The sequence below is a fragment of the Xyrauchen texanus genome, chromosome 7, assembly GCF_025860055.1.
Source record: "Xyrauchen texanus isolate HMW12.3.18 chromosome 7, RBS_HiC_50CHRs, whole genome shotgun sequence".
Lineage (NCBI taxonomy): Eukaryota > Metazoa > Chordata > Actinopteri > Cypriniformes > Catostomidae > Xyrauchen > Xyrauchen texanus.
The window spans coordinates 15,468,839-15,494,068 of NC_068282.1; the positions used below are offsets into that span (position 1 = coordinate 15,468,839).

General features: G+C 37.8%; 2 protein-coding genes across 4 annotated transcripts in view; both read left to right on the forward strand.

Annotated features, from left to right (window-relative positions):
* The first annotated feature begins 150 nt into the window (after positions 1-150).
* On the forward strand, positions 151-18,127 carry LOC127646508 (cyclic AMP-dependent transcription factor ATF-7-like). Of its 2 annotated transcripts, none has more exons than XM_052130218.1 (11): positions 151-173; positions 1,010-1,085; positions 1,595-1,691; positions 9,069-9,199; positions 9,359-9,484; positions 9,610-9,764; positions 10,128-10,221; positions 11,380-11,499; positions 12,045-12,233; positions 15,878-15,980; positions 16,083-18,127. In XM_052130218.1, exons 2-11 carry the CDS (start codon positions 1,038-1,040, stop codon positions 16,268-16,270), a joined length of 1,251 nt encoding a protein of 416 aa, XP_051986178.1. In that variant the 5' UTR covers positions 151-173; positions 1,010-1,037; the 3' UTR covers positions 16,271-18,127. The 2 variants fall into 2 exon arrangements, with proteins under 2 accessions (XP_051986178.1, XP_051986179.1); XM_052130219.1 differs by lacking the exon at positions 151-173 and adding an exon at positions 196-212.
* A 4,130-nt stretch (positions 18,128-22,257) lies between these two features.
* LOC127646498 (disco-interacting protein 2 homolog B-A-like) overlaps positions 22,258-25,230 on the forward strand; it is an 82,487-nt gene continuing 79,514 nt past the window's right edge. For both annotated transcript variants that reach the window (XM_052130204.1, XM_052130205.1), the window contains exon 1: positions 22,258-22,468. In XM_052130204.1, the coding sequence (XP_051986164.1) occupies positions 22,384-22,468 (85 nt within the window). In that variant the 5' untranslated portion in view covers positions 22,258-22,383. The remainder of the gene's footprint in view (positions 22,469-25,230) is intronic.

Genomic DNA, 25,230 nt, shown 5'->3' on the forward strand with positions numbered 1-25,230 from the left:
TGCGTTTTGCGTCATATGACGTTTTTTGTGCAATGGGCAGAGATACGTACTGGCCGGATTTGTCATCACCACTTCAAATCTGTTACGTAACGATTTAAATCCGGTTTAAGTATTACCTCAACATATCGCGAGATTTACGTTTTGTGAGCTCGATGGATAGAGGGAGGAGCAGGGTAAGTTTGTAAACACTGAAGCCTTTGGATGAGAAACAGGTGACATGTAACACATTTGGGTTATCTGATGCAATACAATTTAGTCATTTAAAATCTAATCGCACTGTTTACGCTGCACGCGACGTGACACAATTAGAACCCTGCCATCAAAATCAGCGACATTCTCGCGCGTTCACGTTCCGGATAGCTTCGTTGATTGAGGGCGCGTTCTTGTTTTGTCGCGTCGCTCGCTTGTAGTGTAGAATGTGGTCTTACAGCCAGTTGGCTCATGTGTGGATAGCATTAGCCAGTTAGCTTGCATCAAAATCATATAAACAAGACGCACGGTGCGCCAGGATTTAAGAGACCCTGTGGATTGTTATTGTCTTTTTAAAATTACTGTTATTGCTTTATTACATGACAGTGGCAACGAATTCTGTTGTAGAGATCTTTCTGGAATGACTAATAGAGAGGAAACGCGTGCTAGCTAGCTCTATGTAGTGTGAAATGCTATTGGGTGTACGTGCAGGTTTAATTCAGCGGAAAGAGGTGATATCAGACAATAGTCAAATGGAAGGCGTCTTATCATGTAGTCATCATGCAGATTATGCAATCAGTTGAACACAGCAGGCCTCTCTATGCTGAGAACTGAAGGCTCGTAGAGTGGCATTCCTGTCATCTGCCTTAAGACTATAGCTACAACGATTCAAATGGCAAATTTGGGAAGAATTGACATTGGTGGATTTATGATCAGATGATGAATTGAGATGAAACTACTACTACTAATAATAGAAATTAGTCTTCAGTCTTGGGCCTCATAAGACAAATAATAACTATTTTCTCTGGATGGTCTTTAGAAGTGTCACAGGAAGTAGTTGATCTAAAATGGGAGACGATCGACCTTTCGTCTGCACCGCTCCAGGCTGTGGACAGGTAAGAGAGCTCTTTTTTTATTATTATTGTGTCACCCTATTCTGCTGATTCTCCTTCCCAATTCCCCCTTATATTTGTATTCTTGCCCATCCCCTCTGCCTGTGTATGATATACAGTATATAACTCCTGTGCAGCCCAGATCCTTCAGTACCAAACAAGATTATAACATGATGTCCCCCTAAATGTCTACGTTGGATACACCCCTGATCCATTACATATTCTCGGGGGCAGAGATAGATTTTTGGCCCTAAACTTTTATTCTGAAATCATACCAGCTGTTTAGTCCCAGCCTTTACTGATCAACTGTAAGAAGCTCCCATAGCACTGCATAACTGGATAACATAAGCCATCATCTAAAAAACTGATGGCCTGATGTCACCCACTGCATCTCTGTCTTGTTCTTCCATCTGATTTGAATAGAGACCAGGAAGCAAAATTACACTCAAATTGACTGAAGAATGAGCAGTGGTCTTATGCATGTGTCTCTGTCAATGTCTCTCTCACATCAGAGGTTCACCAATGAGGACCATTTGGCAGTGCATAAACATAAACATGAGATGACACTGAAGTTCGGACAAGTCAGAACAGACACCGTTATCATAGCAGGTATGCATATATGTGGTTCTGTTTGTTCAAATTGCTTCTGCTAAATATGTTTTTGTTCCCAAATGGTATTGATTACAAAGGTAACAAACATTATTGAAATTCTCTTTAGTTATGTATGATAATTGTTAACATCCTGTCATTGGACCTATAGCATTGTTGTGGAAGCTACTTTAAAACTGTAGCTTCCCCCAAGTCACAAACTACTTGTAACTCAAGCTACAAGCTACTCATTACTTAAATTAGTTAAACTACAGCTACTCTTTTTAAAAAAGTCGTTAGCTACACTACAAGCTACTAACAAAAAGTATATACACTGACAATATTTAAAGAAGAAAATATTATTAGTAGTGCTGTCAGTCGATTAAAATCTTATTCATGATTAATCCAAATTTTTTATAGTTAATCACGATTAATTGCAAATTTTGAAAGTGCTGAAATTTGACTTCATTTCCTGTCAAAATGCATTTATTTCCTCCTTAGGTTAGAAAACCAAACAATATGTAACAATAATGCTTAATTAACATAAAAAAAAAAAAGCCTTCCAGGGTATAAAAGTAGAAATGCACTTAAATAGCATTAAACATTTCCCAAAGTCTAAGTGGGAGGTTGACTATGTGAAAGAACTAGTCTCCCCATAGTTTTGCAATGCAAATTAAATCTCATAAACTCTCATCCTCCACAATATTAATCATCTGGCAGACTGTGGCTATCCACTTTGCTTTAGCAATCGTGAGGCCGCATTCATGATAGCATCAACCTAATCATCTAGTGCCGCTTTGAATTCCACATGAAAAGAGATGCAGATGTCTTGTTTTCCTTTTGTCTGAAAAAAGTTGTTAACAATGTAGAATGTGGCATCTAGTGAAACTTCAGTGAAGACATCACCTAACAAATGTTGAGTTGAATGTTTTACCATCACCCACGCTGTGTGAATATGTAAGTTATTTTAGATATAAGTTTTAAACTGAGTGGCAACACATCACATGCATTTGAAACGTCACTTCCATCAGCTGTTAAACGACGAATGCTGCTATGTAGTAAAAAAAACTTTGTGTTCCATTTGGGACCATACTACACTTTGAAAATGTATATGCTACAAGGCTGAGTGCATAGTGTATAGTGTCATTTGAGAGACAGATTGTGTGTTTGTTTGTTGTGTCCATCAGTGCAATAATGTCCCCAGACACATTGCTAAGGTTCCGCCCTATTCCAACCAGTGTTCAGAATTCACACGGAGCGGTATCAAAAGCTAATGCCAAACTGGGAAATAGCATTAAAGAAAAATGTACACATTAAACATTTGAAATTAATCACACAGATTAACGCCTTAATTTTGACAGCTTTAATTATTTGATGTACAGTTGAAGTCAAACGTTTACCTTAGCCAAATACATTTAAACTCATCTTTTCACAATTCCTGACATTTAATCATAGAAAACATTCCCTGTCTTAGGTCATTTAGGATCACTATTTTAAGAATGTGAAATGTCAGAATAATAGTTATTTCAGTTTTATTTATTTCATCACATTCCTAGTGGCTCTGAAGTTTACATACAATTGGTTAGTATTTGAGAGTATTGCCTTTAAATTGTTTAACTTTGGTCAAACCTTTTGGTTAGCCTTCCACAAGCTTCTCACAATAGGTTTCTGGAATTTTGGCCCATTCCTCCAGACAGAATTGGTGTAACTGAGTCAGGTTTGTAGGCATCATTGCTTGCACATGCTTTTTCAGTTCTACCCACACTTTTTCTATCAGATTGAGGTCTGAGCTTTGTGATGGCCACTCCAGTACCTTTATTTTGTTGTCCTTGAGCCATTTTGCCAAATGCTTGGGGTCATTATACATTTGTATGACCCCTTTTTGACCGAGCTTTAACTTAATGGCTGATGTTTTGAGTTGTTGCTTCAATATATCCACATTATTTTCCTTCCTCATGATGCCATCTATTTTATGAAGTGCACCAGCAAAGCACCCCCACAACATGATGCTGCCACCCCCATGCTTCACGGCTGGGATGGTATTCCTCGGCTTGCAAGCCTCACCCTTTTTCCACCAAACATAACGATGGTCATTATGGCCAAAAGGGTACATTTGTGTTTCATCTGACCAGAGGACATTTCTCCAAAATGTAAGATCTTTGTCTCCATGTGCACTTGCAAACTGTAGTCTGGCTTTTTAATGGTGGTTTTGGTGCAGTGGCTTTTTCCTTGCTGAGCAGCCTTTCAGGTTATGTCGATATAGGACTCGTATTACTGTGGATATAGATTCTTGTCTATCTGTTTCCTCTAGCATCTTCACATGGGCATTGCTGTTGTTCTGGGATTGATTTGCACTTTTTGCACAAAAGCTACTCCTTCCTGTGTGGTGTGATGGCTGCGTGGTCCTATAGTATTTATACTTGCGTACTATTGTTTGTACAGATGAACATGGTACCTTCAGGCATTTGGAAATTGCACTCAAGGATGAACCAGACTTGAGTTTGAAGGTAGGCCTTAAAATATATCCACAGGTACTCCTCCAATTGACTCCAGTTAACCTATCAGAAGCTAATTGGCTAATTACCTAAAGGCTTGACATCATTTTCTGGAATTTTCCAAGCTGCTTAATGGCACAGTTAACTTAGTGTATGTAAACATCTGACCAACTGGAATTGTGATATAGTCAATTAAAAGTGAAGCAATCTGTCTGTAAACAATTGTTGGAAAAATTACTTTTGTCATGCACAAAGTAGATGTCCTAAACGACTTGCCAAAGCTATAGTTTGCAAATATTAAATCTGTGGAGTGGTTAAAAAATTAGTTTTAACGACTTCAACCTAAGTGTATGTAAACTTCTGACTTCAGCTGTATAACAATCAGAAGATATTATTTTATTCTGCATTCAGAACTGATTGTACATTTAACAACCACATAATATTTATTTTATTAGTTTGGGATTCTCTTATGAAAATTAACCATGTGTAACAAGTAAAGGTTGGGCAAGGAGGAGGTGGGAACGGGCTGAACAATCTAAAAGTTTTAATGTCAAACTCAACTTAAAACCAACATAATTAAACATGAAGCGTTGCCGCGTGCTTCTCTTTCTCTCTCGAACCGGTGCCTCCGGCTGCCCCCTAACTCGCTCTCCCTCTTATCAGCTGATTCAGTGCCAGCCATGCTCCATTATCCTCCTTGTCACACTGCTCCCCTGCCCAATTCAGGACGGGGTGCCACCGGTCTATCTAATCCCATCCCCAACCAACATGAAGTGCAAGAGACACTGCCCTTCCAGCTGTTCTGTCAGCCAGTGGTCCACCCTGCCTCCTTTGAACCTGGGGGAGAGAGGAGGAGAGGCGTGGGGAAAGGGAAAGGGTGATCGGAGACACACAGAGCGAGAGAGCGAGAGAGCGAGAGAAGAACTTGCTCGTCGGCTCCTGGATATGCTGTTGCCCAGTCCTCAACTGCTCCTCCGCCCTCTGGCGGATGCCAGCTCGCTCCTCCCCCGGCGGACTGAACCGCTCCTCCCCTTTTTTGGTGGATGGTAGCAGTTCCTCCGGCTCTCGGCAGCCGGCCACGCCCTTCTCATCACACTAAGGTTTTATTACATTGACCATAGTTTAACCATGGTATTTGTAGTAAAGTCACAAATTAACCATGTTACAACAATATTACTATACTAAAATTATGGTTGCTGTATTGATACTACAGTATTACTGTAGTAAAACTATGGTTAATTGTTTAAAAAGCTTTTCTGCAAAACAAAAACATGATTACTGCAATATTACTATAGTAAAACCTTGATTTTAACAAAAACATTGTTAATATACAGTAATGGTTGGTATAATAATTCTATATTAAAACCTTGATTCATTTTAGTAAGGTTTAAACAAATAGGGTGACAAGTAAATTGAACAAATTTATGCTTTGATATACACTAATAAACTAGAAAATGCCTAAATTGGAATGTATAGTGATAAACAGCTGCAATGCACTAAATATTTAGCTTCTATAATGACAAAAGCTGTATCCCAAATGTTGCACTGTACACTATGCACTTACAATATACAATATGCACTATGTATATTGTATATCATCTACAGAGGTTGGTTCACTCTCCATCTCTGTTGTGGATGTAACCTGATCCTTCCGATGGGTGACCGTCCATAAAGCCGAGGGTCCAGACGGCATTCTGGGCCACGTCATCAGAGATTGCGCGAACCAACTGGCTGGTGTTTTTACGGACATTTTCAACCTGTCCCTCTCCCTGTCTGTAGTCCTCATATGCTTCAAAACATCAACCGTTGTGCCTGTACCGAAGCAAGCCAAAATCACTTGCCTAAATGACTGGCGTCCTGTTACTCTGACCCCCATCATCAGCAAATGCTTTGAGAGGCTAATCAGAGATCACATCTGCTCTGTGCTGCCCACCTCTCTGGACCCATTGCAGTTTGCCTACCGCAACAACTGCTCCACTGATGATGCCATTGCATCTACAGTACACACTGCTCTCTCCCACCTGGAAAAAAGGAACACATATGTGAGAATGCTGTTTGTAGACTACAGCTCAGCATTCAACACCATAGTGCCCTCCAAGCTTGATGAGAAACTCTGGGCTTAAACGGCTCGCTGTGCAGCTGGATCCTGGACTTCCTGTCAGGCAGACGCCAGGTGGTTAGAATGGGCAGCAACATCTCATCACTGACCCTCAACACTGGAGCCCCGCAGGGCTGTGTTCTCAGCCCACTCCTGTATTCCCTACATGACACATGACTGTGTGGCAACACATAGCTCCAATGCCATCATTAAGTTTGCTGACGATACGACGGAGGTAGGTCTGATCACTGACAATGATGAAACAGCCTACAGAGAGGAGGTGCACACTCTGACACGCTGGTGTCAGGAGCACAACCTCTCCCTCAGCATCAGTAAAACCAAGGAGCTTGTGATGGACTTCAGGAAGAAAGACAGAGAACACAGCCCCCTCACCATTAATGGAGTACCGGTGGAGAGAGTCAACAGTTTCAAGTTCCTCGGTGTCCACATCACTGAGGAACGCACATGATCCGTCCACACTGAGGCCGTTGTGAAGAAGGCTCACTAGTGCCTCTTCTTCCTGAGACGGCTGAGGAAGTTTGGAATAAACCACCACATCCTCACACGGTTCTACACCAGCACTGTAGAGAGCATCCTGACTGGCTGCAGCACCGCCTGGTACGGCAATGGCACCGCCCACAACTGCAAAGCCCTGCAAAGGGTGGTGCGAACTGCCAGACACCTCATCGGAGGTGAGCTTCCCTCCCTCCAGGACATATAATAGATGGTGTGTGAAATAAGCTTGGAGGATCATCAGAGACTCCAGCCACCCGAGTCATGGGCTGCTCTCACTGATACCATCAGGCCGCAGCATCAGGACCCGCACCAGCCGACTACATGACAGCTTCTTCCCCAAGCAATAAGACTTTAGAACATTGATCTCTCATGATCCATAATCAGCACTGCACTTTATTAATCTATTATCTCACACTGGACTGTCAAATATATTCTCCTCAATACAACTACTGTATAGAATAGAATAGAATCCTTTATTTTGGTCACACATTATATACACAGTTTTTTTGCATATATACAGTGAAATGTATTAGTTTTCACATATCCCAGCTAAGCTGGGGTCAGAGTGCAGGGTCAGCCATGATACGGCTCCTGGAGCAGATAGGGTTAAGGGCCTTGCTCAAGGGCCCAACAGTGGCATCTTGGTGGTGCTGGGGCTTGAACCCCGACCTTCTGGTCAGTAACCCTGAGCCTCAACCACTGAGCCACTACTGCCTATATATATATATATATATATATATATATATATATATATATATATATATATATATATATATATATATATATATATATATATATAATTCATTCTATATTGTATTCTGGGTATTCTATATTGTGTGTATTGTTTACTGTACATTGTATATAATTATTGTTGTATAAGTATGTTGTTTATTGAAATTGGTATATGTCTGGTCACTGTCATGACTGCTATGTTGCTCGGAACTGCACACAAGACTTTCACCTACTGTTGCACTTGTGTACATCAGGGGTGCCCACACTTTTTTGTGTGATGATCTACTTTTAAATGACCAACTCAATAAGATCTACCAACTAAAAAAAACACAGTTTCATTTAAAATAAGAAAATGCTTGTTGGGACTACTGCATGTATCCCTACATGGAATTCATCTTCAAATTAATAAAAAACATATATAACAATGTTCAATGTTGATGTCATTCAGTTTTAAAACTAAACCCAAAACACCTACAGCACAATAGATTACAATAGCCAGGGCATTTACCTTATTCTGATGATGAGTAAATATTGACCAGGCGAGGTTTTGTTTATTCGGTTGCCATGACAACTAGGTTTTATGCATAGCGCCTTCCAAGGACTTCTGAGAACAGAGCTGAAATTGCGATGCTACTGCCCGGATTAGGCAAAACTGTCTGATTCCATTCAGTTTTGCCTAATCCGGGCATAATTAATTATTGTAAATGTATATCATTGTGCTTTGTATTATTATATTACTCTGGGATAAGTAAAAAAATAAATAAATAAAACAATTACCACAGCTGCTATGACTTTTCTAATACAGCTACTAAGGGAGTGACAGAAAATGTGGCCTCTTTCTCTCTTCTGACTCCTGTAATCCACCGCTCTCCATTTTTTTGACATTTTGAAAGTTGTGAAAGTGTAGAGAATTTTTTTCTTTTGCTTTTGGAGCAAATGGGTGAGCAAAAATGATATTTGCTGTGGTCTCCTATTCACCGCTATACAAGTTGACCATGGTAATGTTTACATCTGTATTCCAAACCTAGATCTGTTAAAAGGGTCCATTGTTTTGTCAGTCCAGCATCATTTAAGGTGAAGCCCTTTCCGCATGGTATGGCAAGCCACAAGCGATGAGTGCAAAAGTGTCCAGCATTCCACACTGTTTTTTTCAGTTGAACAAGTAGATAAACCAGGTACTCCTAGTACACTTCGTAGAATTTTCAGTGTACACATACTACTCCTACTACTAAATGGTGCAGAAGTGTGCGATTTAAGACGCACCTAAAGTTTAGGTGAGCGTGCTTACTCCAGCAGCTCCATTGCTGTGTGTTCGCAAAACATTTTGACAAATGTACCTTTGGTGATGCCACAATGCTACTTGTTGCAAAATGTTGCTTATTACTGGAAAACCTACGATACGTTATTGTGAAAATAGCTGAACTATTGTCACCCTACTGAAAAATTTAGTTAATTTAGTTGTGCAGTTACTTTGTTAACTTCTCCCAAACACTGACCTGAAGACTCAACATTTAGTGTTATTTGATACTGATTTTGTGTATGTTTTTGTGCATGCAGATCAGACACCCACTCCCACCCGTTTTCTTAAGAATTGTGAGGAGGTGGGTTTGTTTAGTGAGCTGGCTGGCTCCTTTGAACAAGATCTTCGCAGAACACAAGAGGTAGAGGAGAGGAGAATTAAGGGCAAGGTAAGAATGAGGAATGTAAAATGAGGAAAGCAAGTATCATAAACGTTGACTTGACAAATTCAATTTTAGTTTATATATTCCATTTCTAAATATACATTTCTAGTTGATTGAGGGAAATGTGTTGTCCGTAAGTGACTTGAAAGATATTTTTGTCTCAAGCTTCCAGCGCTGCAGACGCCTACTGAGGTCAAAGAGAGGGAAGGGCCTATTGAGATAGACAGCATGACAAACAGCAAAGATACAGTTGCTATGGCAAAGGACCCTGTTGCCATGAGGAAGATGAAGGTGAGATTTAGTGTCTTAATTTGGAGACAGATATTTTGATTTTAGATTACTCAGTACAGGTGAAATACCCATTCTAATCCGTTTTGCTTTACTGAAGCATAAAATAATGTTGTGTATCCACACAGGATTTTCCACCAAGGACTGCAGCAAGTTCCACCCCAACACCGACCATAGTGCGACCAGGCTCACTACCACTTCACCAAGGATTCGACTCTATGAACCCGACTCAGCCCTCACCCACCTCTGTTATCACAAGGACCCCTCCCTCAAACAGACTAAGGTACAAAGACACCAGTGCAGAAGTCAGCAACTTTGAGATGGAGAAAGAAGTATCATGTCTATTTATTTTAAGTAATTGTTTATTGATATGTCTGTCACATCTGCATAACTCACTCTGGCAGTAATCCTTTATTGTAGTTTGGTCTTTGCTACTTATGGGGCTTCTTATAGAGTTGTACTCCCAAATTAAATCACTGGTTTGACCATCTGATACATATTTGTTGATCCACTTCATTGGCGTAGATACACTGAGTTTAAACCTTTTTAATTACACGAGTCATTTCAGTGTTGTTCACACCTCTCCTTCCTCACGCTCTTTGAGGAAAAATGTCCTAAAATAGTACCTCTTTCTCTCTGTTTTCAGCTCACCGTCTGGTTCTTTTCCTATGCTGATGCAGCTACCAAATGGTCAGGCTGTTTCACTACTGCCCAGTCCAGGGCAGACTTCGGTCATATCAGTAAGGATTTCTCCAGGGTTTGGAGGGTTACTTTTTAAATGTAATCTGTTACAATTACTGATTACTTTGCAAAAAATGTAATCAATAACAGTGTCCAGTTACTGCAATAAGAAATGAATGTAATCAGATTATCTTTAATTACCTTAAGGTCCCATATGTTAATAAAGTCAAAAGAGAAGCAATTTTAATAATGTAATGAGTATTCTAGCTATTATTACATATAAGAAAAAAAGGAAAACGGGGAACTGCTTCCTTAACATCTTCAACTCTGCGGGCCCGCCATTGGGACAAAAGTTTATGCTTAAAATGTTCAAGTTTCCAAATACATAAGTCAGGCATACGAGGTATCGTTTGAAAGCTTCAATTAAGAAATCTGAAAGTTTCATAGATAACCATCACTTCTGCATTTGTTACATAAAATAACAAAATAAGGCCTGAAAATATTTGCAGTGCAAATCAGAGACACCTAGAGGTCATGTGGTAGGTTATTTATATTAATATGATTATAAAAGTCTTTAAAATAGCACTTAAATAGACAAATCATATATCAAATGATTGCTCTCATTCTCAGGAAGTTATATACGTATAGTGGAATAAACTAAGACTATTCGGAGGGAGATGGAGTGAACAGAATCAAAATTACATGCTTACAAAGTTAGAACAGCAGTTAGCATGTAGACTAATTGGCACCATTTACTTAAGACTGTATTCAATTGGAAGATCAAAGGCTATCTTCATCATCATTATCATTAATGCAGTGCCTCCAATGTATTTCCTCAGCTTGTGCATGATCCACAGTCTAACATGGCAAGAAAAAAAAAATTCTAGTTTAAATAATAGATCGAAATAGATAAAAAAAAATTGTGTGTCTTATTCATTCTTTCTATGAGTTTAAAATTGAGTTATATTTGTTCAATTGTTCTTAATACATTTATAAATGGTATCAAAATCGGATAAATTCTCCATTGCACTTGTTCCCTAATTTTTGAATAAAAATTAATTTAATTTGTTATTGATAATTAACCATTTGAAAGCTTTAACTGTGTTTTCAGTCATATGAAAATTATGAGACCCTCACTTGTCAAAACAAGTACTCATTTGTTTTGTGTTCCTGTTTCTCTGTTAATCTGGTGTTGCTATGTGTGTGTTTATATATAGCTTGCCAGATCGTCAAACACAGTGCCCAATATCCCAGGGATTCCAGGCCCTCCTATTTGTGGAAGCAGCAGTGGCTCCTCCTCTCCGTCTGGATACAGTACACACTCTGAGGCCAAGACGGTGAGAATGCACACATGCACACCCACATGCAGTGCTAAAATAGGTATGCGTGCTTTACAATGGGCTTATTATATAACAAAAAAAACAGATGTAACATCTCAAAAGTACACACGGTGGTTTATTTGTGTTTGTATATGGGATCTGTCTCCCTCTAGAGGCTAAAGGCAGCACTTTCTCATCAGAGTACTAGTGGACCATCACCAATACAAAAAACAGATCACAATGAGACACCGTCACGTGTGTTAATAAATAGAGAAATTAATGGGTTTAAATTGGGCATTTTGTACCGTGTATAACAAATAAAAATGTTTTTCCAAACCCATTAAGACTTTCTATATTTCGTGGAACACAAAAGAAGATATTTAGCAGAATGTCCTAACTGCCCTTTCCATACAATTAAAGTGGATAGGGTCCAGCGACAGCCATGGTCACTTTTCAAAAGCAAGTTCTACAGGGTTGGTACCTGCAGAATGATCCCTTTAAGTGTTCAGAAAATCATGTTGGTGAAAAACAATGGATCTGACAGCTCATTTCATGTCCTACAGGTATCCCCTGCTCCATCAAAAGGTGGACGCAGACGTCGGGGAGCAGATATAGAGCCAGATGAGCGCAGGCGCCGCTTTCTTGAAAGAAACAGAGCAGCTGCCTCACGTTGTCGACAGAAACGGAAAGTGTGGGTCAGTGCCCTAGAGAAACGCGCTGAAGAGTTATCCACTTCTAACGTCAACCTCACTGTGAGTAACACAGAAATTAACAAGTAACAAATAGACTTAAGAAGAATCATTTCGCTGTCTTCTCAATAATGTTCTTGAAATTTCATTTAATATATACATATAGCAATTTTGATATATAAGGAATGTTCTGGGTTGAATACAACTTGCTTTATTAACAGCATCTGTGGTCTTCTATCGTTTACCACTAAAATAATTTTGATGGCTTGTAAAATATTAATTTTTCAAAAAATTAAATATTAATTCTTTGAGATGTAAAGATATGTAAATCATCCTTTTAAGGTTGGGACTACTTTTCTTTATGGATGAACTTCTGGTTATTCTGATGTGATTCTTGTCGGCACAGTTTAGTTAAACAGCATGTGTAATGTCTTGTGCCTATACTTTCGAAACAGTGTGATAATGGTGTATTTTAAGGTTTGGCAGACTGTAACAATTTCTGTGGGTGGTGCTTCGTACACTGCTATACTGAATATTCACAATAGAAAGGATATAATTGGTAAAAAGTGCTGCATAGAAGAGTGGCTGCTTGGCAATTAGGTTTCACACATGCTCAACATCCACCCACACCGCCTTCACCCACATAATTTCCTCATGAAATAATGAATGTGACCGCACCTTTAGACTTCCATTGTTAGTACAGTGCTGTTAAAGCATTTGTTTTTCCAAACTTTGGGATGAAAAATAATTTTCTGTGGTAGTCAACAGCATGTCACAGATGCTGTCGATAGAGCTTTAGTTGTATTAAAGGGATAATTCACCCAAAAATGACAATTCAGTTATTATTTTACTTATTCTAAACCCATATGACTTTCTTTTTTGGTACACAGAGGGAGAAATTTAGGAAAAAAAATCCCTGATGTCATACAGTGGCAGTGGATGGTGACCACCTCCTCAAGCATTAAAAGGATGCAAAAGTATAATTCAGAAGTCTAACAAATTATTTTATGCAAGTCATGCCTTGCTCTGAAGGCATACGATAAGGCGATGCCTTGGTGAGAAATAAACTGAAATATAATCAATTATTTTGTTAAAATCATCACTTCTGTGCACGTTTGTGAGAGTGCACAAGAGCAGCAATTTACACAGCCCCTTTTTTGCAAGATTGGGCACTTAAGAGAGAATTTGCGTTGTTTTGCTTCGACCAGTTTGTGTATGACTGTGACAACTTCCAAGTGAAGAGAGCGAGACCTTGGTAGGTGTAACACACTCTTAAGTTGTTTACAAAATTAAGTTGTTTTTAACTGGCTAGTGAGGCGCTGGCTTAAATGTACTGTTGTGACAAAGATTTTGGACCAGTGACAGTTCACAATAGACGGGGCTATCCGGCGCGACACCGCAAATAGAAACCAAGTGATCGACTGTACTGTCACTTGTCGCTGCTGGTTAGGACAAAAACTCTGATTAACATGTAAAAGTTGCATTTTAACGTGTGTCGGGTCATGTCTGATAAGTACACGGTACGTCTGTGGCTGCCTCAACCTTCTCCGTTCGATTCCCGAATACTGCAGTTTATACAAATTAGGCTGGTCATAAAAATACATCTCTTCGACTTCAAACTCTTCAGACATGTTTTGTAAGTTCTGTTCTCTGGTTTGTGTGCATCAGTGTTATTTGTTGTTTATATCTTTTTTTGTCCGGATGAAGAAATAAACAAAGCAAGTTCTCACTTGAATGCATCATCTTGTGAGGTGTGGTCTAGGGTTGTGCCGATAGACGATGATATCAGGGATCGATGGTAGTCAGAGATATTGCCAATGGCTGATGCCTTTGACTATATCAAGACGATATTTGGCTCGTTTTCCCATTAATGTATTATTATTATTAGGCTATTATTATTATTATTATTATCAAATTAATATTGCAATTAATTTGCCCTGATATATTTTCACATCGACATCACCACATATAACTGACACGCGTCTGAGGATTATAAAAATTAAATATTGAAACGGTTTTAAAAACAGACTACAAAACTACATCCCACATCAAAATTAAATTGAAAGGTGATAGACCTATATTCACAAAGTATGTCAAGAGTGCTTGTTATAAAAAGAGCCATTGCGAAAACAGCATTGTCATTTATCATCATTTCGTTTTCTTTGCATAGCACATTAACATAAAATGGTACTAATAACAATGCAATAACAAATTGCTGTTATTATATTATTAAAAATGATATAACCATACATACCTCTGCAGTGTGGTTCTCCGTGATGAATGTCGTTTTGAGACATTTTGCCTCCATTTTCCAATCCTCCGAAATATAATGGACTGTCACAGACATGTAGGTGGTCATGTTTATGCTTGACCATATGGCCGTGATCAAGCAACAATGTCAGCCGCTTTCAAATCTTTAGTGAGTAGTAACAATCTATAGCAGTGTTGGTGAAGTACTTCGCCCTCCAGATCGTACTGTTTGTCAAAGGTTTGGAGTAGTTCTCTAAAACTTGCCTTCTCAACTGTAGTGCACTGCCTACATTCACTTTTTCGTTTGGACTTAGTGCTTTTTGCAAAAGCTCTGATTATAGATGGCTGACCTCGATCTCTCTGACCACAGCTTCTCTTGGTGCTAGTGTAGCATGTCTGGATCGGACATCCTCACACACAAAGACCGCACAACCACTTGATGAGATCTAGAGCTCCTGTGTTAATCTGTAACAATGAAAGATCATCGGTGGATCAACAGGGCATCAGCGTTTTTCTCTCTTCCAAATACACACAGAGATTCACAGAGAAAAGCAACAGTTCATAATGCTCATCAGCCTCGCACATAGGTAGACTGAGGCTATCGCATGCCGCACAAGGAAAACCCTGGAGGTGTTCCACCGATGACGCTCCCTCCCCAACCAAACACCCGAAAAAAAAGTTTTGCTACTATAACATTATTTTCTTTTAACTTATGAACAATAACGGGAACAAAATTTCGTGAAGTTCAATAAATTCTTCTAATAACAAGACATAACTGAGATTGAACAAATACAGACAATATATTTGAAAATAATACAAATACAAAAGAAAAAAAAAGTAAAAAAAATTAATGATAAATTACATCAGTTACACTAGCTTAGCAGCATCAGCAGGGCAGTGGGCACGCAAATGTACAGATAGATTTGTGGTTTGAGACTCCGGCACAACTCTCGGGCAAAGTTTGAATATTGCCTGTGTGATATCCACGGACTCGCCTTTTGAGTCTGGTTTAAAACCGAAATATTGCCAAATAAGTGACGTGACATTTTTCTTTATCACCAACTCCATCTTTTGCAAAATGATGGACAACGATAAATGAGCAAATAAGTAAATTTTTGCCCCTCCCCCCACGCGATAATATCGTGTATTGGCGATCTCGCAGGCTGACGATCTGACAATGGAGAAGATCGCACAACACTAGTGTGGTCACTATCCACTGCCATTGTATGACATCAGTGAGCAGAATATTTTGTCCAAATTTCTGCCTTTTGTGTACTGAAAAAGAAGTCATATGGGTTTAGAATAACATGGGTGAGTAAAAAAAATTAAAAACACTTTCATTTATGGGTGTCCTTCCTATCCCATTAAACCGGGAACATTCCATTGACACATGATCATGTGGCTATTGGAAATCTCAAAGTGCTTTACTGACATCATTGTGTATGCATGTTTGACAGGGTGAAGTGTCCCTATTGAGGACTGAGGTGACAAGACTGAAAGAGCTGCTTTTGGCCCATAAGGACTGCCCTGTAACTACAATGCAGAAAAAAGCATACCTTGGTAGGCCATCCGTTCATCATTCTTCCACACCACACATTTTCTTTATATGTCCTAAATCCTTTATGCATATTATTCATCTTTCTTCTCCTTCTTTCCTTTTAGCTGCAGGGGTGGATGAGAATTCCGTGTCGGCGTTGGTTATGCCTGTTTCTGTACCGGCGCCAGTGTCTGTTAATGGTCTGAGTGTACGTGCCGCAGAGGCTGTTGCCGTTTTAGCAGGAATGGGCACAGGTCAATGGAGTAACACAGCAAGAGATGCTTCTTCCCAATCACAGCCCACATCCAGATGATGAGCATGTCCTTCAGCTAATTGGAACAAGACATACTGTTAGGGCTGGGGCTGAGTAGCAAAACAGCATTTGCCTGTCATAGGATGCCACTCTCAGACTCAGCTGAGGCTGAGTAGCAAAACAGCGTTTGCCTGTCATAGGATGCCACTCTCAGACTGCACAGACTTGGAAGCACTGAAGTGAAAGTCTGTTCTTCTGTCTTCTCTATAAGATATACACTTGGATATACACTCTCACTAATGCATTTAGTTGATATTTTGTCTTGTTTGCAGATCTTTTTTCATTTGGCATCTTATTCAATTGTTTTTCTAATATAATGATTAATTGCACGATTCTGGCCACATTAAAAAAAAAACTATTACTTCACTATGCTGAAAAGTTTTAACACCTCACTCTTGTTCTTGCTATCTCACATACTTGCTCACTGTTTCTTAAATTTTTTGCAATGTCAATGGTGTAGATTTTGCTTGAAGATAGATATTTGGGGGGGGATGGATGATGCAGCATGAAGAATATCTACATGGTATTGTTCATGGCATTAATATTGGGGGGGTTGCGCTTGCTTGTTTTGATTTTTGGGGGGTTAAATCCCCTCTTCTGTGGCTGTTAATTTGAAGATCCTGTCTCACTTTTGCGTAACCTGGCACCACAGAATGGACTCGAGAAAGCTTAAGACTGGAGATAAAAATATATTTTTATATTCAATATCGTTCTCAGTTTATCTGCATTTTGCAATCTATATATGGATGTAACGGGTTGCGTAACCACGTGGATGTGTTTTAGATCAGTATGATTATGATATGCTCTGCTGAAGTATAGTTATGTTTAACCAAAATACATAAATCCTTTTATGTTAGAGGTTAGACCCCAAAGTTTAAGTGTTTCTGGTCTGATAGGAGGGAACGCACACAAACACTCTCGTGCGTAATGACTGTTGTGCTTGCATTTTGTGAATGTTTAGTAGTTAACTAATGAATGTGGCATCCCATTTCAAAGTGTTTGAAAATGCTTTTAAGCAACATTGGGTAAGGCATTATACAAATGAAAAATTATTATTATTACTTTTTTGGGTCTGAAAGACTCTTGGCACACCTGAGTGAATTTAATCTCTTGCACATAACTAAACCATAACTTAAGTTGTAGCCATTAAACGGTTTACAGATAGTCTTGTGTATTAGCGGAGTAAACCTGACTGCAGAATAAACCCTACCCATCAAATGCTTGTAAATCATATAATCTGTATTAGTTTAAGCCTGCCTTTTAACCTTACCTCTTTAAACTCGTTCTTTTTTTTTTTTTTTTTAATCCAACTTTCAATATTTGATTTTGGTCTAAACATCTTTATTCCTCTCATGATGTGTTTTGTTTGAATGGTGTGTCGACTATCTAGGTTTTATTATCCAGCCTGTCAAATCAGTTTCTGTCATTGCCTCTGGATTTATCATGTTTGGATGTTGAACGTTCTGCCTTTCACAATGTGTATACTGTAACTCCCTTATCCCAGATTGTGTAATGTGACAGTAAAGCCCTTAAACTAGAGCTGTAAATATGAAATGAGTGTCAGCATACAAACATTGCTTACCTGTATGATGATATTGACTAATTGAAATGTTATAATTAAACGTTAATGGATCTCTAGACTTTTGTACATGTAATGATATGGATTGTGCTGTTTTTGTGCAAGTTTTAAAAGAAATTATTTGATTTTGAAAGTGTTTTATCCTTTGTGTATAGAGAAGTGGTACAATTGTACTCATTCTTGTGTAAACAACTGGGCTGTGCTTATGGAAAAGCTTGGATGAAGCACATAAGCATTGTGTTTTGTGTCAGTGTGGGCAATATATTATAAACATGCTATAGACGATGTGTAATACCTTTCAGTGGGTTTGTCTAGAGACACAATGCGATTTATATAATCAGGTTATGCTTCTGAATCTAAATCGGTTATTCCCGGAGGAGCATTCTTATTAACAAGACCTCAGTTCAACCCTACCTCTAATCTAAACTCATACTTTTAATCCAACCCTTGAGACACTGCACCTCTTTCATAGCCCTTATCCCCTAGTCCCATTTTTCATTCTCAACCCCAAACACTGTTCCTGAGCACTCGTACACTTAAAAGGAACGTTCTAGGTTCCGTACATGTTATTAAGCTCAATAGACAGAATTTGTGGCATGATGTTGATTACCACAAAAATGTATATAGACTTTTCTATATCCCTCCATTTCTTAAAAAAAGAAATCTGGGTTACAGTGAGGCACAATGGAAGTGAAGGGAGACAATCTGTAAACGTGAAAATACTGTTTCAAAGGTATAGCCGCAAGACAAACAATATCCGTGCTAACATTTGTATTATAAAATCGTTTGCTAACCTTTTCAGTATGAAGTTATATCCAATTTTACAACTTTGTTGCAATAATGATGTAACTCTGTGAACCCAGTGAAAACGATGATTTAAGGGATTGTTCACCCAAAAATGAAACTTCATCTCATCATTTACTCACCCTCATGCCATTCCAAATGTGTATAACTTTCTTTCATCTGCTGAACAAAGATTTTTTGAAGAATATTTCAGCTCTGTAGGTCAGTACAATGCAAGTGAATGGGTACCAACATTTTGAAGCTTGCAAAAAAGCACTTAAAGCCAGCATAAAATTTATCCATAAAATTCCAGTGGTTAAATACATATCTTCATAATTGATATGATAAGTGTGGTCAGGGTTGGGAGGGTTACTTTTGAAATGTATTCCACTACAGGTTACAGAATACATGCTGTAAAATGCCATTTTTTATGTATTCCGTTAGGTTACTCAAGGTCAGTAACATATTCTAAATACTTTGGATTACTTCTTCAGCACTGGTAGATTTTTTTGTTTGACTATAAAAACTCTGCCAGTACAGTAAGACAAAATGCACATGTTAAAAATACATTATCTGAAAAACATAAATATCTTCGTGTTGTTTCTAAAACAAGATGAATCTAATTGATCTTGTTTTAAGGATTTTTACAGGAAAACAAAAGAAATTATTAACAAGAATACGATAAAAAAAATATGACTGTACCTGGTAACATGTGCATATAAATTTGCTAGAAATAGCATTTCAGCTTAGCGTAAAGATGACAATTTACACAAGACTTATTTCTATTTCTTCTGCTCCAAACTTAGTTCAAACGTACTTCTCTGTCTGCGTGTATGAATGTAACACATCATAAGAACTTGTTTCACCGCTGTTTAAAATAAGTTTTGGATTGCATCATTTATATGCATAAATGTTTTCCATCTGAAAGAACTAAATATTAAATTAAACAAATTACAAAAAAATGCAAAATAAACTCTTTGGTTATCAAAATACTTTTTGAATGTAACTGTTTTCTAATTACCAATTATTTAAATTGTAACTGTAGTGGAAAACTGTAGATTTAAATACATGTTTTACGTTACTCCCTAACCCTGGGTTTGGTTGAGAAACAGATAAATATTTAAGTACTTTTTCCTATCAGTCTCCATGTTCACGTTCTTCTTCTTTTGTTTTTGGTGATTCACATTCATTGTGCATATTGCCACCTACTGGGCAGGAAGGAGAATTTATAGTAAAAACAAACTTAACCCTTGTGCATCAATTAAAAAAAGTTACACATAGGTTCATTATGGACAAAAATGGCCATGTCCAAAAACTGTCATAAAAATATTATAGATTTATATTTTTTTCCACTTTCACTGACATAATATTTTTAACCAGCATCAGCTCTAATCATAATGACCAAACATTCATTCATTTTTAGAATTTTAACCCTTTAAACGCTGGTTTGTTTACATAATGCCACTGTTGTTTTTTAGGAAAAAATTAAAAATAGTAATTATTTTCAATTTAATAGATGCTGAGCAGAATTTTTTTCTTTGATTATTAGAGCCTCGGATATGTCAATGATTAACAACAACATTCATTTTGATGCTTTCATATTTTTTATGCAGTATCAGATTTAAAAAAAAGCTACCACTTAGGTTCATAATGGACAAAAATGGCCATGTCAAAAAAGTGTCATAAAAATATTATAGAATAATATTTTTTTCTACTTTCACTGACTTATATTTTAACCAGAATCAGTTCTAATCATAGTTACCAAACATTCATTTATTTTCAGAATTTTAACACTTTAACAACAACATTCATTTTGATGCTTATACAGTATCAGATTTAAAAAAAAGCTACCACTTAGGTCCATAATGGACAAAAATGGCCATGTCAAAAAAGTGTCATAAAAATATTATAGAATAATATTTTTTTCTACTTTCACTGACTTATATTTTAACCAGAATCAGTTCTAATCATAATTACCAAACATTCATTTATTTTCAGAATTTTAACACTTTAAACGCTGGTTTGTTTACATAATGCCACTGTTGTTTTTTATAAAAAATATAATAATTATAATTATTTTCAATTTAATAAATGCTAAACAGAATTTTTTTTATTTTTATTATTAGAGCCTCAGACACATACAAACCACACTCTGAAATCCATACCAACACACTCACACAATTATATATTCATAATGTATCTAATTGGCTCTATAATATGCATAAGCCAAAAAACAGCAGAAAACAACAACAAAAGTGATGATATGCCAAACCTGAAAAAATGGCACGATCTGGTAAAAAATATTTAAAATGTAAATTTTGAAGCCTTGCCAACATAATGAAATCATGTTAAACAAGATTGCATAATTTTATAGTTAAATGGCACTGGGATTAAAAATCGCAGTTTTAATGGGTTTCAATGTGCCATTTTTGTCCAAAACGACGCTAAGAGGGAGTATTTTGTGTAACTAGTGCAAAAAATATTTTTTTTAAAGAAAATAGGGTGAAATATTAAAGTTCCAATAAAAATTTCACACCTGTGGAAAATTTTATGCAGTTAGCATTAACACAGACAAAGTTATCAAAAAAACAAAACTGAAAAAGCCAAAAATGTCCACAAGGATGCACAAGGGTTAAATATTGATCTGTTTCTCACCCACACTTATCATATTGCTTCTGAAGATATGGATTTATCTATAAGACAACTTCTATGCTGCTTTTATATGCATTTTGGGGTTTCAAAATCTTGGTACCCATTCACTTGCTTTGTGAGGGTCTACAGAGCTTCAATATTCTCCTAAAAATCTTCGTTTGTATCCTGCAGAGGAAAGAAAGTCATACACATCTGGGATGGCATGGGAAAAAAAAAAAAAAAAAGGGCAGTGGTGGCTCAGCGGTTGAGGCTCAGGGTTACTGACCAGAAGGTCGGGGGTTCAAGCCCCAGCACCAACAAGATGCCACTGTTGGGCCCTTGAGCAAGGCCCTTAACCCTATCTGCTCCAGGGGCGCCGTATCATGGCTGACCCTGCACTCTGACCCCAGCTTAGCTGGGATATGTGAAAACTAATACATTTCACTGTATATATGCAAAAAAACTGTGTATATAATGTGTGACCAAAAAAATAAAGGATTCTATGAGGGTGAGTAAACGATGAGGATTTTCAGTTTTGGGACTATCATTTCATTCTGAACTATCCCTTAAAACATCTTTACAGCTCAAATAATACACAAGTTTTAACAGAAGAAAATGAGGGACTACTCCAAATAATTTTTTTATGGTAATCAACATTATGCCACAAATGCTGTTGATTAAGCTTGGCTTGTATTAAACCCGGAATATTCCTTTAATCAGAGGGAGATTAACACAGCATTTTCTAATTATATTATTTTAGAATGAATGGCTTATGTTGACGTAAATTATCCAGGAACAAGTAATAGTTGCGTATATCACGTTTTTAAGCGTCTTGCAACAGTGTTTTGGTTACACATATTCCATGAAGATAAAGATTCATTCACACCACGCCAGAGGGAGCAAAACTGCCACGGTTTCAGACCACGAGCTCAGACTCCTCATCCCGAGCTTTGATCATGTGACTCTTCCCATAGGTCGGGATTTGTCTCTCGGCATGGCGGAGATGATGGAGATTGGTCTGCTGTATAATAACATTCGTTTTTGTCTGTGAGGAGCAGTGGGTTTCTTTTGTTGTCGGTTAACCGCACAGCACCGTTCTTTACCCCTCCTTCGGGCCGTAATGGCGGAGCGCGGTGTGGATGTGTCCGCTCTGCCCCAAGAGGTCCGGGAGCAGCTCGCTGAGCTGGACCTGGAGCTGTCGGAGGGTAAGTCTTTTAACGACAAGGGAATGAAGAACGAATGTGGATTAAAGAGGGTTTGAATGAGTGTGTTTGGGAGAATATGTGTTGATTATCAACGACTTTAACGGTCGTTCATCCACGATATCAGCATCAATATACAAACATCAGGTTCCGTGATGATGCTTAAATGTCGCCGCCGCTCGCGGAAACACACTGAACTCATTTTCTGCATTTCAACGACTCAGCGACACGTTTATGCACATTTTAAACGTTTTCTGCTTTGTTTTGGTCTTTCATTGACATGGCAGTGCTTTGATTAGTTACCTTATTTACTCTTGCATTGTACAAAACAATAGCAGTGAGTCTGTGAAGAGATGCGCTTTTTGTACATGATAATTTAAAGGCCACAGCCATTTTACACAGTTAATAGAATTTTTTAACTAGTAAAATGTACATTTAAATTCTTAAAAGTATTAACTTATTCAGTCTTAGTATGTTTGGTTAATTGGGAGTATAAGATAAGTTGGAAATATTGTTTGTAAACATTAGCTTTAATAATTATATTATAAAGTCTCACTCTTGTCTGTGTTCCCAGCTTTCCAAATAGTAGTGGGGATTTTGTTCCATTTAATATGATTACATCTTTACGCTGGTAGGTGGCGACACATGCTGTTATGTTGTGTTATGAGTGAGTCATGGACTGATTCATTCATTACCGAAACCTCAAATGTGTGTCTGAAACATAAGGTATTCACTCTTATTTACTAAAAAGCAATATCACACTCGAAATTTTGCTTCAGCATATTGCTATTTGTGCACATTAAAGCTAATTTCTCCTCAATAATACCATAAATCAGAACCCATAGAAGAGTCTATGATTAACATAGAGCCAGATGATCCATGTGAAACTTTTTTCCTGAGCCATCGAGTAAATGCCATTTGATTTAACAAATTATTACATTTTGGGGCCTGGGTAGCTCAGCGAGTATCGACGCTGACTACCACCCCTGGAGTCGCGAGTTCAAATCTAGGGTGTGCTGAGTGACTCCAGCCAGGTTTCCTAAGAAACCAAATTGGCCCGGTTGCTAGGGAGGGTAGAGTCACATGGGGTAACCTCCTCGTGGTCTTGATTAGTGGATCTAGCTTACAATGGGGCATGTGGTAAGTTGTGCATGGATCGCGGAGAGTAGCATGAGCCTCCACATGCTGGGAATCTCTGTGGTGTCATGCATAATGAGCAACGTGATAAGATGCTTGGATTGATGGTCTCAGTAGTGGAGGCAACTGAGACTTGTCCTCCACAACCCGGATTGATGTGAGTAACCGCGTCACCACGAGGACCTACTAAGTAGTGGGCATTTGGCGTTCCAAATTGGGGAGAAAAGGGGATACATTTTTTTTTTTTTAAATTATGTTTTAAAAAGTCTGTACTGGGAGAAAATATGAAACACAATGAAGAATTGTAACACATATGCTGGTTGCACCACGTGTGTCATTGTTTACATTTATTGTGTTGTTAAATTGTGACAAGTGGCAGAAGGGGCTCTGTCTCCTTGTGTTTAGTCATCTTCATGTTATTTAAGCCAATCAGGCAGCAGTGGTGTATGAAAGACTCAGACGAGTTGAACCAAACCTTGTGTATTGACCTTACTGTAAAGTGAGAACCTCATTTATCTCTGCACTAGAGAGTCATTTCATAACAGCTGATCTGGGACCAGTGCAGTCTGGACTCAGTTTGTCTCCCACACAGCTAATCAGAGAGCAGCTGGAGGCAGATTTCATATTCTAGGCATTGTGCTTGCCTTTTGCTTCAGTTGCTGTTATTGATTTAATAGCAGTTGTGTACATCATCATGTGTCCATGTTAGAGATTGGCCAATTACAGTTTGATTTTTTTTTTTCTTTTACAGATATTCACACTTATCTACTTCATTTTACAGGATTTTACTACAAAATAATTTTTTTAGCCCACCAAGGTGGCTGGTAGATGAAAAAAATTACTAGCCAGACAGATTTCTTTCTTTCTATTTATTTAATTGCACTTTGTTAAAGTGGATTTTACAGACATGAGAGAAAAATAAACAATGCTGTCATGTTTAAAAGGGAACCATTTTTTAAAAAGAATTATTTATGAAATAGTTATTTGACAGATAGTCCATTTAGAATTATTTTTCAGATTATTCACGTATTACAACAAAACAACATTTCTATTTTAAACTACATGTTGTCATATAAACAACCAGTTTGTAACTCTCATGAGCCTTAAGTGCACAACACAGTAACAGTTCTTGGTTTATTTGGAGTGAGTCAATTAATTAATTTAGCCCCAACTGGTTCATAAGTCTTTTTAATTCACTAAAGAGATCCGGCATATAGATTTTCTGCTAACTAGTGATGACCCAATACCATTTTTGGAGAACGATTAACGATACTTACTTTTCAGTACTCGCCGATACTGATACCTGTTTAATTGTTTTATTTTTTCTAAAAATCCACGTCAACAGCTTATTTCAATTTTATCATCAAAGTGGTGTCTACATAAATTAATTCATTTAATCTTGAATCAAATGAAAATATAACAATTAATTCTCAACATAATATTGCATAATTATTTTCAAATGAGGTGGTTTGATTCAGAACCTCACAGCACAATCCAAAATACAACTGAGTTATTTTTGTCAAATAAAGTGCTGCATAACAGAGAATTATAAGTGATAGATACTGCTTAAATAATATACAATTACTATTGATTTATTATTATTAGAAGTAGTAGTAGTATTACAGTGA